The 16239-nt window shown below is 36.2% G+C and overlaps 1 protein-coding gene across 1 annotated transcript in view; it reads left to right on the top strand.

Annotated features, from left to right (window-relative positions):
- Nucleotides 1-16239, top strand: part of LOC130420433 (C-type mannose receptor 2-like) — a 39232-nt gene that overhangs the window by 21249 nt on the left and 1744 nt on the right. The window contains 6 exon segments of the mRNA XM_056747718.1: nt 2597-2755; nt 3205-3224; nt 10927-11096; nt 14196-14310; nt 14791-15079; nt 15952-16172. Coding sequence (XP_056603696.1) covers nt 2597-2755; nt 3205-3224; nt 10927-11096; nt 14196-14310; nt 14791-15079; nt 15952-15972 — 774 coding nt within the window. The 3' untranslated portion in view covers nt 15973-16172.

The following is a 16239-nucleotide window of genomic DNA, read 5'->3' as shown; positions in this document are numbered from 1 at the left end:
CTTAGTACAACATCCTTTTACAGTTATAACAGCTTTTAAACGTGAAGCATAGCTTGACACAAGTGTCTTGCAGCGATCTACGGGTATCTTCGCCCATTCATCATGGGCAAAAGCCTCCAGTTCAGTCACATTCTTAGGCTTGCGCACTGCAACTGCTTTCTTTAAGTCCCACCAGAGGTTCTCAATCGGATTTAAGTCTGGTGACTGCGATGGCCACTTCAAAATGTTCCAGCCTTTAATCTGCAACCATGCTCTAGTGAACTTGGAGGTATGCTTGGGATCATTGTCCTGTTGAAAGGTCCAACGTCTTCCAAGCCTCAGGTTTGTGACGGACTGCATCTCATTGTCATCCAATATCTCCTGGTACTGAAGAGAATTCATGGTACCTTGCACACGCTGAAGCTTCCCAGTACCTGCAGATGCAAAACAGCCCCAAAGCATGATTGACCCCCCGCCATGCTTCACAGTAGGCAAGGTGTTCTTTTCTTCATAGTCCTTGTTCTTCCTCCTCCAAACATAGCGTTGATCCATGGGCCCAAACAGTTCTAATTTTGTTTCATCAGTCCACAGAACACCATCCCAAAACTTCTGTGGTTTGTCCACATGACTTTTGGCATACTGCAGTCGACTCTTATTCTTTGGGGACAGCAAGGGGGTGCGCCTGGGAGTTCTGGCATGGAGGCCTTCATTACGCAGGGTACGCCGTATTGTCTGAGCAGAAACTTCAGTACCCACATCTGACAAATCTTTTCTCAGTTCCTCAGCAGTCACACAGGGACTTTTCTCCACTCTACGCTTCAGGTAACGCACAGCAGTCGAAGTCAGCATCTTCTTTCTGCCATGACCAGGTAGCGTTTCAACAGTGCCTTTGCCTTGAATTTGCGAATGATGCTTCCTATGGTGTCTCTTGGTATGTTTAACATCTTTGCAATCTTATAGCCATTGCCCTTCCTGTGAAGAGTAATCACCTGTTCTCTTGTCTTCCTGGACCATTCTCTTGACCTCACCATGTTTGTAACCACACCAGTAAATGTCTAGAAGGAGCTGAGTATCACAGTCATTTTAAAGCTGCCTAATTGGTGCTCCCTGATATCCACAGGTGTTTTCAATACCTGATTGAAAACACTTCATTGAACCTCTGTTCTTCAGAGTGGTAGTCTTTAAGGGGTTGAATAATTATGTCAATGAAGAATTCACAAAAGAAACATTTACTACTGTATTACAAAACTAATTAATGTCATTTTAGTTGCACACTGTAAAAAGTAATAACTGAATCTACTCAGTAAGCCTAGTTTCCTTAACTGATTTTTACAAATTTGTTGGTTTTACTTGATTATGCAGTGTTGTGTGAGCTTTTAGGTGAATGCAATAGTTAAACTAAACAACTTAAGTATACTGTACCTACTGTAACTCTCTCTATCTCCAAAAACTCAAACAAATGTGTATTCTGAATCTTCTCTTTTTTACAATCAAGAACCAAAACACCCAAATTATTTGCTTATTGCAAGCCCATCGTAATCAATCTAATCGTAATAATATATGTTGAATTGTTATAATAATGACCTAAACATATTTTTGTGTTGGCGGACTATGTTCGTGTGCGCATTCGCAATAGCGAAAGTGCGTTCTCCGCAGCACGGTTTGCCAATTGAAGACAGAGACGAAGAACTTCACATCGTGTTTTGAAACTGTCAGAACAAATAGGTAAGCTTTTGACCTGCTTATAAATCTATTTTTTAATCGTGTGTGCGGTCGTCATTATATTAACTCACGTTTTTTATGCGTATATATGAACAGGAAGTCTGACTTTAATTTCAGTAGTTTTCTTTCAGGCAAGGTTACTCTCTTACCGCCATTTATGACCAGTGCCTTACTAGCTAGGTTTAAAACGTCGACTTTTACCTAACATTTTTTAAGTACAGTTTGTTTAATCTGTCGTTAGTTTGTGTTCCACCATTATTATTATTATGTGAAAACCGCAAAGCTTTTCACTTGTCGAAACGTGCAAAAGAACAGTGTGATGCTCGATTTACGATTTTTCCATTAACAAACCATTAAATTACGCATTTCTTCGGAAGAGTTAAAATCATGGGGTGGAAATGTAAATTCTGCTTGTTTTCGTGTGAAAAGAGGGCTCAGCTGTTGAAACATTACAGATTAAAACATGGAGGCTACACTAGAACTACTCCAATCCCATGTCTCCACACAGATTGTCTGTGCTCATTTAAATCATTTAATTCTCTGATCGTGCATTTAACGAAAAATCATTCACATCAGGTGTATGGTAGCCAAGCACGTCCATGTGATGACACCCCTTTGATATTTCACTGCCTTATGTGCAGTTTGGAGGAGCCCCGCACAGAATCAATATTTTTGTCTCATTTAAGGCATCATCTCAAAAATCATGAAATGGTGCAGTGCACTTTTCAGAGCAATGTCTACTCTACATTTAATGTCCATAAATGTAGAGAGCATAGAACACCTGATCAGAGGCAGTTGAAGTCTTTTCCATGTTACTTCCAGTTTAGATAATGTGATGTTTAATCCAAACTTGCACATTCCCGTTAAAAGTGATTGCTTAATTTAATTTTTTTAGGTTCTGGTGGAGTTCAGCCGTATATCTGGCAAAAACCTGCAAAGGGAATTCTTTCAAGAACTTGACCATTTCCTTCAACGTTTCCTTGATATCTTCGAGGCCAAAGGGGGAGACATTGGCTGTAAACTCAAGAAGATTCCACAACAGGTTGACAATAATGTAAGATCCACAGTCATATCCCAGTTCTTTGGTTTTGCAGGTGTTGTGTTAATGCTATTAAACTTTACTTTGAATCATTTTCCAGAAATCTGACACCAATGAAAGGCAAAAGGCTGTTTCTTCATGGCCTCCCACTCCTCCTCGGAGAGGATCCCATTGATTTTTACAATACGGAAGTAGTTTTGTTAATAAACAATAAAAAAAGTTAAATATGGCATGAAGAAAAGAAAACAATTAAAAAGGAGACTATTGAAAAGATGGAAGGAGCTGGAAATTAAGACAGAAGAATAAAGTCACAACTGATGTGAAAGAAAGAAGTCAAAAGAAGGCAAGAAAGTAAAATATATGTAAGGCAAAAAGGAACGAAACAATTTATGTCGGAAAACAACGATTTATTATTTTAAAATGTGTAATGTTAATTGACTTTATTTTTGTTATGGTGTTTTTAGGAAAGTGATGATGAAGAAGGGTTGTCCAGCATTTCAATCGGCATTTTGTGTCAGTGATCCTTGAGGACTGTGAATCCATACTGTACTCACTAAACCTTGATGCCGCATCCATTGCCCTTATTTTGGAAGGTAAATATTGTAATGGATAACCTGGGAAATCTTCCCAAAGCCATGTGCATCCTCTTTGGGCTCATTTATGCTCTGAATTTAGAGTTTCCCCCAGTACTGAAGAACACTTTCCATTTCATCCAAAGGTTGCTTTTGACACTTGGCCACAAGTCTCAAAACTCTTCTACTGCAGTTATGTAACTGCCATGACAGAGCATTTTCATTGTTCATGATTAACCACTTTAAGTTACAAAAATGGTACAGCACAACTGAAAATGTATTTTATTTCCTGTTGGAAAACTTACTTAAAAGGACAGTTCACCCACATATTTAAATTCTTATATAATTTTCTCACCCTCAGACTGTTCCAAACCTATGTAAATTAATTTGTTCTGCTTAACACAAAATAATATATTTGGAAGATTGTCAGAAACTGAGCAGATCTCATCCCGACTCCTATAGTGTTTATTTTCCCTACTATGACAGTAAATTGGGGATGCGATTTGTTTTGTAACTTACATTCTTCCAAATATCTTTCTCTGTGTTCATCAGAACAAAGAAATTAATACAGGTTTGGAACAATCTGAGGGTGGGTAAATGATGACAGAATTTACATTGGTAAGTGAGCTTTCACTTTAATGTTAATGTTAAACATGCTTAATGTTTAGTGGTTGGTTTTAGTAACATTTTAGATGTTTTTTGATGTTTGATAAAGAGAACAAAAAATGTGTTCTTTACTAAAATACTTTGTCTTTAATGTGCCTCAGTACTTCATTTTACCTCTGTGAAGAGGGGACAGCGATTTTTCTTTCTTTCTAAAGTGTAGTGGAAAATGTACTTTGTTTCTTGTTTCGAACCTGACAGTTTGATTAATGTGAAGTGTGTTTTTGACAAGATATATTTTTGTTAGACAAGACAAGAAAATAAACTGTACTTAATTAGTTTACAGAGTAGTCTACTTTGTTTCCAAATTTGCATTATACCTCTTTATAAAAAAGTTACATTTGTGAAAAGGGTAGACTGATCTATTTTGCAATGGAGAACAGTATGTGCATTTTTGTTAAAATCATGTCAAGCCTCAAGTATGGACTTGAATAACTGTTGTTTTATTCAAATAAATGACCCTGTTTTTGAACCAACAATCTATTCTCTGTCTTTGTTTTAACAACTCAGTGTTTTGAGTACAATTTGCTTGAGAAGTTTAAGGTAATCACTTTCCACACATTTTTCTAGTAATGTGAACAAGCAGACATGTTAAATTAACTTTTTTATTTGAGTTATCTCTACTAAGCCTAACTCAAAGATTTAAGTCAACTGAACTTGTTATTCTGAGTTGTAATTACTTAGGTTTTCATGTAGCTTTTGCAAATAAATAAGTTAACTCTACAAAGTTGTTGTAGCTTCTCCAACTCAGAAATGATGAATGAATTTACTTGGAAATTCTGAGGTAATCACTTTCCACAGGTTTTCTAAGTAAACTCAACTTATTACTTTTTACAGTGCATATGGTTCTTTAAGAAGTCCTTGTAGGATTTCATTCTGAATACAATAACAAATGTACACTAAATTCCCTAAAACCATTTACAGCACTGGGGGTTGAATAATTTTGAACACAACTGTAGATATAACAATCAAAAGCACTGAGTTTCAATCCTTACATCATGGTCTATTGATTTAAATGTTAAATGAATCAAAAATCTCGAAAATATAAGTTTACTCTCATTTTTTTTTTTTTAAATAAATAAACCGCTAAACTAATGTGTTAGTTGGTGAGGTAAAACGAAATGACCACTTAATTTTTAAATGACGGGAGTTAGGGGGGACTAGTTTATTATTTTCAGCCATAAAAGGGCACATTTATTAATTTAATTTAGTCAGTATAACACGTGTTAACGTTATCTTATATTTTCTGTATTGCACATGTCAATGACGTTAACCAGACATGAGAACCAAAAGAGAACCACAAGGGAACATTATTTGCTGGTTAATTTCTGGTTGCAGAATAATAACAAAAAAGAACCATCAGTGGACGTTATTTTCTGGTTGCAAAAGCACAAAAAGGAACCAAAAATAACGTTAGAGGAACGTTCTATTTTTTCTGGGAAGGAAGATGTTACGTCCACACCTGACACGGTGTCGACGAGAAACCACAAACGACACTAAACGCATTAGAACCCATTAAAATTTCAAATTTTGTCCTCTCTGAATGAGGCGCGGTGCGACGCGACAAATCCATTAAGCACACGCTGGTTGTCATGTTGCGTCGCGTCTGTCTCGTCCGGTGTGGACACAGTGTTAGGCACTTTAAAACGCTATTAAATAATTCGGCTATATCATCTTCATTGCAACTTGCTCAAGCAAGCAAAGCACAAAAAAACGTTAAAGCTATTATCGCTCCCCACATAGCAAAAGACTCCGGGGCGGATCCGCATTCAAGTTATGGAAAGCCAAAGTATCCATAAACGCCTGGTAGGGCGTCTTCTTGCACAGTGGCGCGTCAAAAGCGTACGTTTTGACCGCAAACGCGCGTCATTGACGTGTGATTTTCCATGTAAACGCACGTTCTCGACGTGCGCTTCGAGTTGTCGGGAAACGCGTGTCGAAAACGTGCGCTTTTTGTATCAAAACGCGCGTCCTTGACGTGTGATTTGCTATTGAAAACGCGCGTTCTCGGCGTGCGCTTGGGAGCTACCGAAAACGCACGCTTTGAGTGCGCGTTTTAACCTGCCAAAAACGCGCGTTTTCGACGCCCGTTTTTGGACGGATAAACGCACGTTATGAACGTGTAGTCAGGTCAACAAAGCATGCAGTGAAAACGTGTATTTCAAGTGTCCAAACAGGCGAAAAGAACGTGCTCTCTTCATGTCGAAAGCGTGTGCTCATTTTTTAGCGATTCAGTGTGTCATGTTTTGTCCGCTAGGTGGCGTAAGGACTCTTGTTGAAGACAACCAAAATAACATGGAATTATCGAGGACAACTGAGTGTAATGATGTGAGTTATTATAATAAACGGAAAGTGGATCATGATTGTTCAGTTATTATAAGTGTAATTTAGCTCCACAAAAAAGACAGAGCCTAATGAGGCGCCGTATTGAGTTTAAATCAAACTGCGCTTATGAATACATATTTAACAGCGTGCATACACATATATACATTCCTCAGATTGACATGTATTCTTTTGGATGTTCAAGCAAACACATATGAAAAACATGTGCGCACTTATGAGAAATCCATACCAATACATCTTATGTTAGTAATGCATGCATATACACTTTTTCGCGCAAACATATAAATTCGATGCGTGAAAACACACATACAATACTCGCACATACATATAAACTCTGCGGACACACACGTCTATGCGTATATACACATCTTTTAAACACTCGCACATACTGTACATACAAAATATGACAAGCTTTAGTTTGCATGCATAGTGTTTTCATTTATGGATGTGCGTGATATTTTCAGTGTAAACGGAAGGTAATTCAGTGTAAACGGAAGTCTTCTTCATTTAGATCAACATGAATCTGAGAGCGATAATAGCTTTAACGTTTATTAGTGCTTTGCTTGCTTTTGCAGGTTGAAATGAAGATGATATAGCCGATTTCTTTAATAGCGTTTTAAAGTGCCAAACACCGTGTCCAATTTCAATTTTTTGAAATTATAATGGGTTCTAATGCGTTTCTAATGTCTTTTGTGGTGTCGCGTGATTTTTTTGCAACCAGAAAATAACGTTCCCAGAACGTTGCAGGCTGTTTTTTTAATTACCAGAAAATAACGTTCCCTGATGGTTCTTTTTTAATGGTAAAAATATTCAAAGCTGCTAAATGTCAGTGACATGTGCAATACAGAAAATATAAGATGGCATTAACACATGTTATACTGACCAAATTAAATGAATAAATGAACTCTTTAATGGCTGAAAATAATAAACCAGTTAAGCTAAATGAAAATACAATTATATAAATGCATGTGTATTTCTTAAGTGTGGTTGTCTGTGTTACTGTGTCTGCGCTCGAGCACGTGCTTTCCGCGCACTCCCGCCATTTAAAAATAAGTGGTCATTTTACCTCACTCACTAACACATTAGTTTAGCGGTTTATTAATTCATTTAAAAAAACATCCCCCATTTGAGAGTAAACTTATATTTTCGTGGTTTTCGATTTATTTGACATCTAAATCAACAGACCATGATTTAAGGACTAAAATTCGGGGCTTTTGATTGTTATTTCTAAAGACTTAGCCGCGCAATACTTCTCTGTTGAGACAAGAATATTGTTAGCGTGAAGATAATTAAATGTTTATTCTTTATTCTCAAAGAAATCTGCTATAAATATTCTGTTGAAGTCATTGGTTATTTTATTTAAATATCTAAAATGTCTGGTGTTGAGGTTGGCCAACACACAGTGTACTTTTATTATAAATTATATATACTGCGCTGTTTAAATCAGCTACTTCAGTAATGAGAACGGAATTAATAGGCGAAAAGAATTATATAATGCATTGATTTCATCCTCCATGTGTGTGATGATTTATTTTACTTATTTTAATTAGATTAGACAAGCGATGGATAAATGGATGTATTCATTACTGACATGTTGTTAGGCCAAACGGACCCGAGAAAAATATTTTAGGCTAACGATGCTTTTGGGAAACGCAGCCCTGGTCTCTTTCCCAGAAAGATTTTGGTTATCTTAACGGAAATAAAACGTTAGGTTCACGGTTTCTATAACGTTAGATTAACGTCCCAGAACGTTATGGGAACCAAAAACTAACATTCTATTAACGTAAAGAAACTTTCCAGGAGAACCAAAAACGAACCTTAGAAAATAACGTTATGGGAACCAAAAACTAACGTTAGGGGAACGTTGGGAACCAAAAATTGTTAGCTGGGTTGCACAAGCAAAGTACTTATAAACGTCAAGGCAATTATCTCCCTCAGATTAAAGGTGATCTAAATGAAGAAGACTTCCATTTACACTGAAATGCCTTTTGTTTACACTGAGAAGTTCACCCACATATGACATATGTATGTATGCATTACTAACATAAGATGTATTGGTATGGATTTCACATTAGTGCGCACATGTTTTTCATATGTGTTTGCTTGAAAATCCAAAAGTATACATGTGACCAATGTATATATGTGTATGCACGCTTTTAAATATTCATAAGGGCAGTTTTATTTAAACCCAATACGACGCCTCACAGAGCCCGTCTTGCGTATGAAACATGAAACTTTTCTCTAAAACGGGCTTGGGGATAGCCAATGGATAAATATCTTTAATCAAACCCAACACTTTTTGTAATAGTTGTGAGGTCCAAATGTATAAGCCACATTTACCACATTTCTCCCTGAGATTCAGCCTCTTTGCTGTGGTGCTTCGGCTCATTATAAAATAATATTATAATGCAATGCGGTGGTTAATGCCATTTAACACAACACTCTAACATAAGATAGAATGCGAGTCGCTTGTTACATATGGTTCTCACGAGCAGGCGAGTATAATAATTGATAAAACATATATTAATTTTTATATTCTCACAATAATTACACATGTTCTTTATAAAATATTGAGAACATATTATGAAATGTTCGACAATCGAACATCCTTGCAGCATCTTTATATATTTTATTTTGGGAGGTGCGTTTGGAATATTCATAATCCACACATCAAACCACTTTGGAAATCCTAAAGGAAATTGTAACGTTAACTTCTAGTTCATTGATTAGATTAACCCAATTTAAAGCGATTTCTTCATCAGTCTGCTGTCCTGTGAAACTCCTCTTTGATAGATTTGTGACCAGAAAACAATACAATCGCTGAGAGAGCGTGAGAGCGAGGTACAGTTTCCTCCGCATATACATCACAATTACAATGTTCTCTGCATCCACTATGTTATATATGGATATAAATAAGTAAAACAATAAAAAATGTAAGTAAATATAAATAAACATAACAATATATATATATATATATATATATACACATTCATATATACAAATAAATATGGAGACGTGGAAAAATCCTCTCCCGACGTAAATTTCACTCCCTAAGAATTAATGCAGCCATACTCATCTAGGATCCAGTATAAAAAGCCATGCCAGTCCGTGTCTGCATGATGAAATGTTCAATAAATGAATGTACAAACAATTTCTAGACATGTAAAAGAATAAAAAACGAATAAAAGTGAATTTTTTATTTTGAAAATCATTTGACAAATCTTGTTTGCGTTTTCTCTCCACAGTTTTACTTGTTTTAAGTACCCTAAACTCCACAAGACTAAATATTTTTCATATAGAAAACGCATTGGTCTAAGAATTTTTGATATTTGTTCTTGAAATAAGACAAGAAAACTCAGCAAGAAAAGCATTTTTCAGCGTGAATTAATCTTACGCTTAAAAAGGAGGAGACCGAAAGATACTTTGGGTTTTCCGAAGAAAAACCTGCATAGGACAAGGCCGGATTCTCGAAACTGTTTTTAAGATTATGTAAAAATGTTATTAAGATGAATCAATGAAAGTTTTGTCAGAATGTTCATAAGTGCGATTCTAGAACATTTCATGATAATTTCTCAATATTTTATAAAGAACATCTGTAATTATTGTAAGAATAGAAAAAGTAATTAATATTTTATCAATTATTATACTGGCCTGCTCGTGAGGACCACATGTGTAACAAGCGACTCTCATAGCTTATATCAGAGTGTTGTGTTAAATGGCATTAACCACCGCATTGCATTATAATATTATATTATAATGAGCCGAAGCACCACAGCAAAGAGGCTGAATCTCAGGGAGAAATACAAGAGGTCACATAAATGTGGCATATAAATAGTACCTCACATCTACCTTAGAAAGTTTTGGGTAAAATTAAAGATAATTATCCACTGCCTTCCTCCACGGCCATTTTAAAGAAAAGTGTCATGCTTCATACGAAAGGCAGGCTCTGTCTTTTTTGTGGAGCTAAATTACACTTATAATAACTGAACAATCATGATCCACTTTCCGTTTATTATAATAACTCACATCATTACACTCAGTTGTCCTCGATAATTCCATGTTATTTTGGTTGTCTTCAACAAGAGTCCTTACGCCACCTAGCGGACAAAACATGACACACTGAATCGCCAAAGAATGAGCACACGCTTTCGACATGAAGAGAGCACGTTCTTTTCGCCTGTTTGGACACTTGAAATACACGTTTTCACTGCATGCTTTGTTGACCTGACTACACGTTCATAACGTGCGTTTATCCGTCCAAAAACGGGCGTCGAAAACGCGCGTTTTTGGCAGGATAAAACGCGCGCTCAAAGCGTGCGTTTTCGGTAGCTCCCAAGCGCACGTCGAGAACGCTCATTTTCAATAGCAAATCACACGTCAAGGACGCACGTTTTGATACAAAAAGCGCACGTTTTCGACGCACGTTTCCCGACAACTCGAAGCGCACGTCGAGAACGTGCGTTTACATGGAAAATCACACGTCAATGACGCGCGTTTGCGGTCAAAACGTACGCTTTTGACGCGCCACTGTGCAAGAAGACGCCCTACCAGGCATTTATGGATACTATGGCTTTCCATATCAAGTCACCTGGTCCGCTGTTCTCTCAGAATCAATTCAGTCATACGCACAGAACAGGCCCCGCCTCCGCACAACACACTGTCACGGACGCTGAGCGAACTCTCTGACCGAACGCGCGCTTTTCAAACGGTCGCAGTCACTATCATCTCCTCACACAGTGGAAACGGTGGAGCCGGCTGGTCGGTGAAGACGGAACACGGTAAGAATAGTTAAATTTGCTTTATTTGTACGGTTACGTTAGCCAGTAACATTACCGATGATTTCTCTGCTTGATGTTTTTAATTCTGAAGTGATTTTGGAAAGACAAGTTTCAGCGCATTGTCATTCACGTTGAGTAAGATTGATTTGGTAAATAACTTTTTGATTAAAAGCTTTTTAAACGGAATGTCTTTTTCTTCTGGGAGGGGGTGATTTAATCGATTTTTTAATCCAATCCTGAGACCATATTTTCACCCATTTCCAGTATACAAGCAGGCGAGATTAATTGATAGGCCAAACTTTAACGTTTAACGTTACATGTTTTTATCCACTGAACTTCTGGTATAGTTTGAGTCTTTTGTTCATATTTTGACATATATTGTGCAGCTCCCTATGTAATGTTGTTTCAGATAATGAATTCATTATATTAAGATACTGTGTGGCCTTGTTTTATATCCTGATGTGGACCAATATCGAGGCTATTTTGTCAAATAACGGTACAGTTTTTAACATGTGGGTCATTATCACTATAGAGTGCCTTTGAGACTTCACAATTTTCAAAATATTAATTATAGATTTTCCATTTAAGGTCATGTATGTTGTATTAAGTAGACCTTTGGCTGTTAGAAATGTATGTTGGTCAAAGCTCAAACCCATTACGTTAATGCACTTTTCCACCATATCAAGGAAGGCTTGGTGACAGGGTGTGCATTTTGTGGCAAAAGTTAGAATTTAATGAACACACGGTGTAGCTGAAGAGATTCACTGTTAAAGCTGACTGTATACTGTTCAAGAAACCTATTTTCAATTAATGAAAGTTTTTGTTAATTAAAATGTCACCAAGACATGTGAAGCCTGACAACATTTAACTACAAACACATTATGTTGAATAGTAGAAAAAGGAAATATGAGTGCAGATACTAACTGTGTAACTGTGTGTGATACTAACATACTAACTGTGTGTGCAGAAAATGTTTTAACCTCCACTGAGGAAAGTCAGAATGAGATGTAACTGAGTACATCAGACTATTTCTTAAAGGGCCGTTTACCCCAAAATGACAGGGTAGACTGCAAATACAGGGACGTATGCAAATGCTTAATATTACTATGAAAATACAATATAGATTATCCAAATGATTTGATTTATTAAATACATTGCCGAGGACAATATGCACTTTCAAAAAAGATGTTGTGCAATGTATCCACTTTTTAAACTGACTGAAGGTAGCTAAGCAGTGTTAGGGACATGCCAAAATCACATACATCAAGTCAAAGAAAATTGTTATAACATGATAAAACACATTTTAAGAATCTTCTTATTGCATTTGTACGTGTGTAGATATTAGTACATTTATAATAAAACATCAAAATATCACTTTTTTGCATTATGTACATGGTGGGTCAGTGTTTCTGATGCGGACACCAAATGGCACTTTATATAGTGATAATGACCCAAGTAATAATATTTAATTTCGTACGATTCATATCAATAATTTAAGATTAAAAGTTTAAAAAAATTTTTTTAGGTTCATATCATTTTTAATTTTAAAACCCACTTACGTTAGTAAACTTTAGTTCTGGTATACTAATTATTTCATGTCATATTAATATTATAAATCATATATAATATACTGTGTCTATGTTTGTGTGTGTTCTGTTGCAGTTTACATCTCGTTCTAGTGCCATTGGTTTGTTTTGGAGTATTTCATCTTAATCTTCTTAATTCTATATGCTAGAACCCTCCTTAGGACTAAGACAAAGTACTCTGTTCTAGAAAGGGCTGGGGGACAGTACCACTATTTTGGTATTCTGTCATCACTTTGGAATACGTTGTCTAAATACGTAAACACACTGGCACACAGTTTCAGTTTGAAGTTGCAAATAAACATTGATGGACTTCCTTTATTCAAGAGCTCTAGTCTGCAACTGTGGCCCATCCTTGGTATGCTTCTGAGTGTTCCCATGAAAGAACCAGTAGTGATAGGTTTGTTCTTTGAACCAAAGAAACCAAGCTCAGCAAAAGAGTTTCTTGAAGATTTCGCTACTGAGTTACAGCAGCTTGAAAAAGGTTTTGAAATAGAGGGTAAGACACTGAAGCTTGAGCTGGACACAGTCATTTGTGACACACCAGCCAGGTCCTTTGTTAAAAACACAAAGAACCACAATGGCTACCATGGTTGTGACAGATGTTCTCAGCCTGGAAAATACATCAACAGACGCATGACATACCCATGTTCAGACTATGCCCTAAGGACAGATGATTCATTTCAAACCGTTCTGGGCTTTGAAAGTGTTAAGTGCATTGCTGTCTATGGACGGCCCCGAGAGCTCTCAGATTTCATCAAGAAATATCTTAATTTGTGTTCCCAAGATGAACGAAGGTCTAACGGGTTTAGAGTGACATGAGGGTCGGGTAATTAATGACAGAAATTGTATTTTTGGGTGAACTAACCCTTTAAGGTTGTTATCGGCTTTTTCTTTTGTCTAATAATTAGCAGTTAAAGGGCAAAGGACGAAGCAATTTTTAGTTTGTATTTTTTCTTGTGGAGAAGGATGGTGGTAGTATTGATGGCAGTTTTGTTGTAGCTTTTGTGTTCTAATCTAAGCAGTAAGAATTGATGCAGTTGCACATGAGTTTTGACTGAACAGTTGTTCATGCAAAATTAGAACCAGACACGGTGAGAAAAATGACATCACCATGCATCACGACAAACACAGTTAATTGTTAACCGGTTTCAGACTGCAGTAAGTACTTTTTGTATTAAGTTGCTTGTGTTCAAAGCCATTTTTATTTATAAATAACTTGATGCAATACAGATTGTTGACTATATCTGATTTTTTGGCACGACATTATTCAATTATATTATTTTCAAAATTCAGAGGAGCCTGGACCTGACTGGAAAACATATGATGTCAGAGTTATTAAATCATGTGGTATGCTTTAAAAGATGGTCTATTGTAAGCAAATATCAAAATATTTGTAATTTCGAAAAAAATATCTTTATCAGTCTCATGCAGTTCTGTTGTTTATAATTCTGTAATATGTTTTCTCTGTAAATTTGAAACTACCGAAGTTTAACACGTCATATAACATTTTTAGATGACTACCTTGAGGCACAACAACTCTTGAAGAAATCTCTGATTTGTGACACATCAGATCTACAGTCTGAAGAGGAAGAGGAGGAGATTCGATCAAAGAGAAGGTCAAAGCCGATGTTAGTATATACTTATATTATCCTTTATATTCTACATGTTTGGCCTCTATATTTTCTCAAAAACAAAATTTAATGTAATGATATGATAAACCTTACAACTACCAGACAGGTAAAGCCAACTGAAATGGAATTAAATGGTCAGTCAGTTTATTATGTTTATCAGCCTCCAGACAAACATCAACAATTAAGTTGCAAGTTTATATTTTTTAACAATAGATAGTAAAACATACAACCTTTTGCATCTTGTCTGTGGTGATTTACTGTGGTGACCTCTGTTCTATCAGATGTGCTTCAGGTTATGATAATGGATTAGTAAAGGCAGAGATCTGCACGAAGAATACTCTTAACACAACTACAACAGGATTGCCATGAGATTTACAACTTAAGTTCTTAGGCCATTGAAAATGTTTATGTGATTTGGAATAAAAAGCATTTGCAGATCAAGAAAAGATTATTGTAATTTTTCAACCCACTTTATAGTCATTTCTTTGGAGACTCTGATGATGACAGTGAGAAGGAAGGTCATCCTCAAAAAAAGAGAGCCAGGGGCCCAGCCAAACTCCTAACAACAGCTCCTGTTATCTCACCACCTCCTTTTATTGCAAGTAGCGGAACAGCTGCTCCTCCTCCACCCACTCCTCAACCCACTTCACCAACCGACTGTGCACCGACACCAGCAGAAGAACAAACCCCTTCTACAAGCAAGGTGTACAGACCTACCTGGCGGGGGGGGGGGGGAGATGTGGATCAGATGGTATTGCCTGCACTGGTAAGCAAGACCTTATCTGAAATTAGACTCAAATAGTGTTTATTTTGTCAAATATCTTTTAATTTTATTCTTAGTCTAGTGTCAAACTTACTTTTTAACTTTTATCATATTTAGTCAATCGTATACTGTTTTTGTTAAATAATTTTTAGTCAACTAAACGCCTGGGCATTTTAATCTACTTTTAGTCAATGACACATTTTTTATATGCTGTATTATAGTTAAAATGATAATCACAATAACAGTGGCTGTTTCATTTCTATCGTAAAGAAGTTGACAAATATTACAGCCGAAGTAACATTGAATTAAATGTTGTATGGCCAAAGTTAAACAAGGATTTGATCTGCTGTAAAGTGTAGTAATGTTGGCTCCCTCTGCAGGCATTTGTTATAATTTAGAATGTACACGTGATGATTGTTTATATTTTGAATGTCATGTGTTTTAACAGTGATGTTCTATTTTACCATATGATTAATTTTTTTGGATACAAAATATTATTGCGTCATTGTTACTGTATACAGTTATGTATTTTAAGTCATTTTAAAGCTGTAGGTCTTTGGTTCGATCTATTTTTATTACCACAAATAATTATCCGATTAATGGTCAAAATAATCCATTGATTACCAAAATAATTGTTAGTGACCTCCCTATTCTCGTTTTAAATGGCACGTTTGAGCTTCCACTTGAGGTTTTTTGTCATGCATCAAGCCGGTTCTGTTCGGAATAAAAGCCTAAATTAAATTTGTTGAGGCCTCTGTTAAAGAAAGTTTAACTTTCTCTTTCCATCTGTTCAGTGAAATGTGCCTTAATGAGTTGTCCAATGCAGAATTAAATGTATTTACATATTCCAAACTGTTTTCTTTTTTTTCTTACAGCTGCAGAAGTACACATCATGAGATTATTGGAACTAATAAAACAACAGCAGGAGCAAATAATTGCTAAAGTAAATTATTTGATGAGCAAATGGAACCCAGCAGCCCAAGCCATGGAAATGCCTGAAAACCCAGTTGAGTTTCCATTAAAATCGATGGAGGAAGTGGAGAAATTTGAGGAGTGGCTGAAAAATCATGCCAATAATCAAGTAAAGTCGACTGTGGTGAGTACAGTGCAAGTTAACTTTACATTCTAGAATTTTTACAGTGTTTTACAGTTAAAACTGATAT

This window comes from Triplophysa dalaica, chromosome 5 (assembly GCF_015846415.1).
Source record: "Triplophysa dalaica isolate WHDGS20190420 chromosome 5, ASM1584641v1, whole genome shotgun sequence".
NCBI lineage: Eukaryota > Metazoa > Chordata > Actinopteri > Cypriniformes > Nemacheilidae > Triplophysa > Triplophysa dalaica.
Note: the sequence above shows the minus strand (reverse complement) of the source record. Positions and strands in the feature narration are given on the sequence as shown.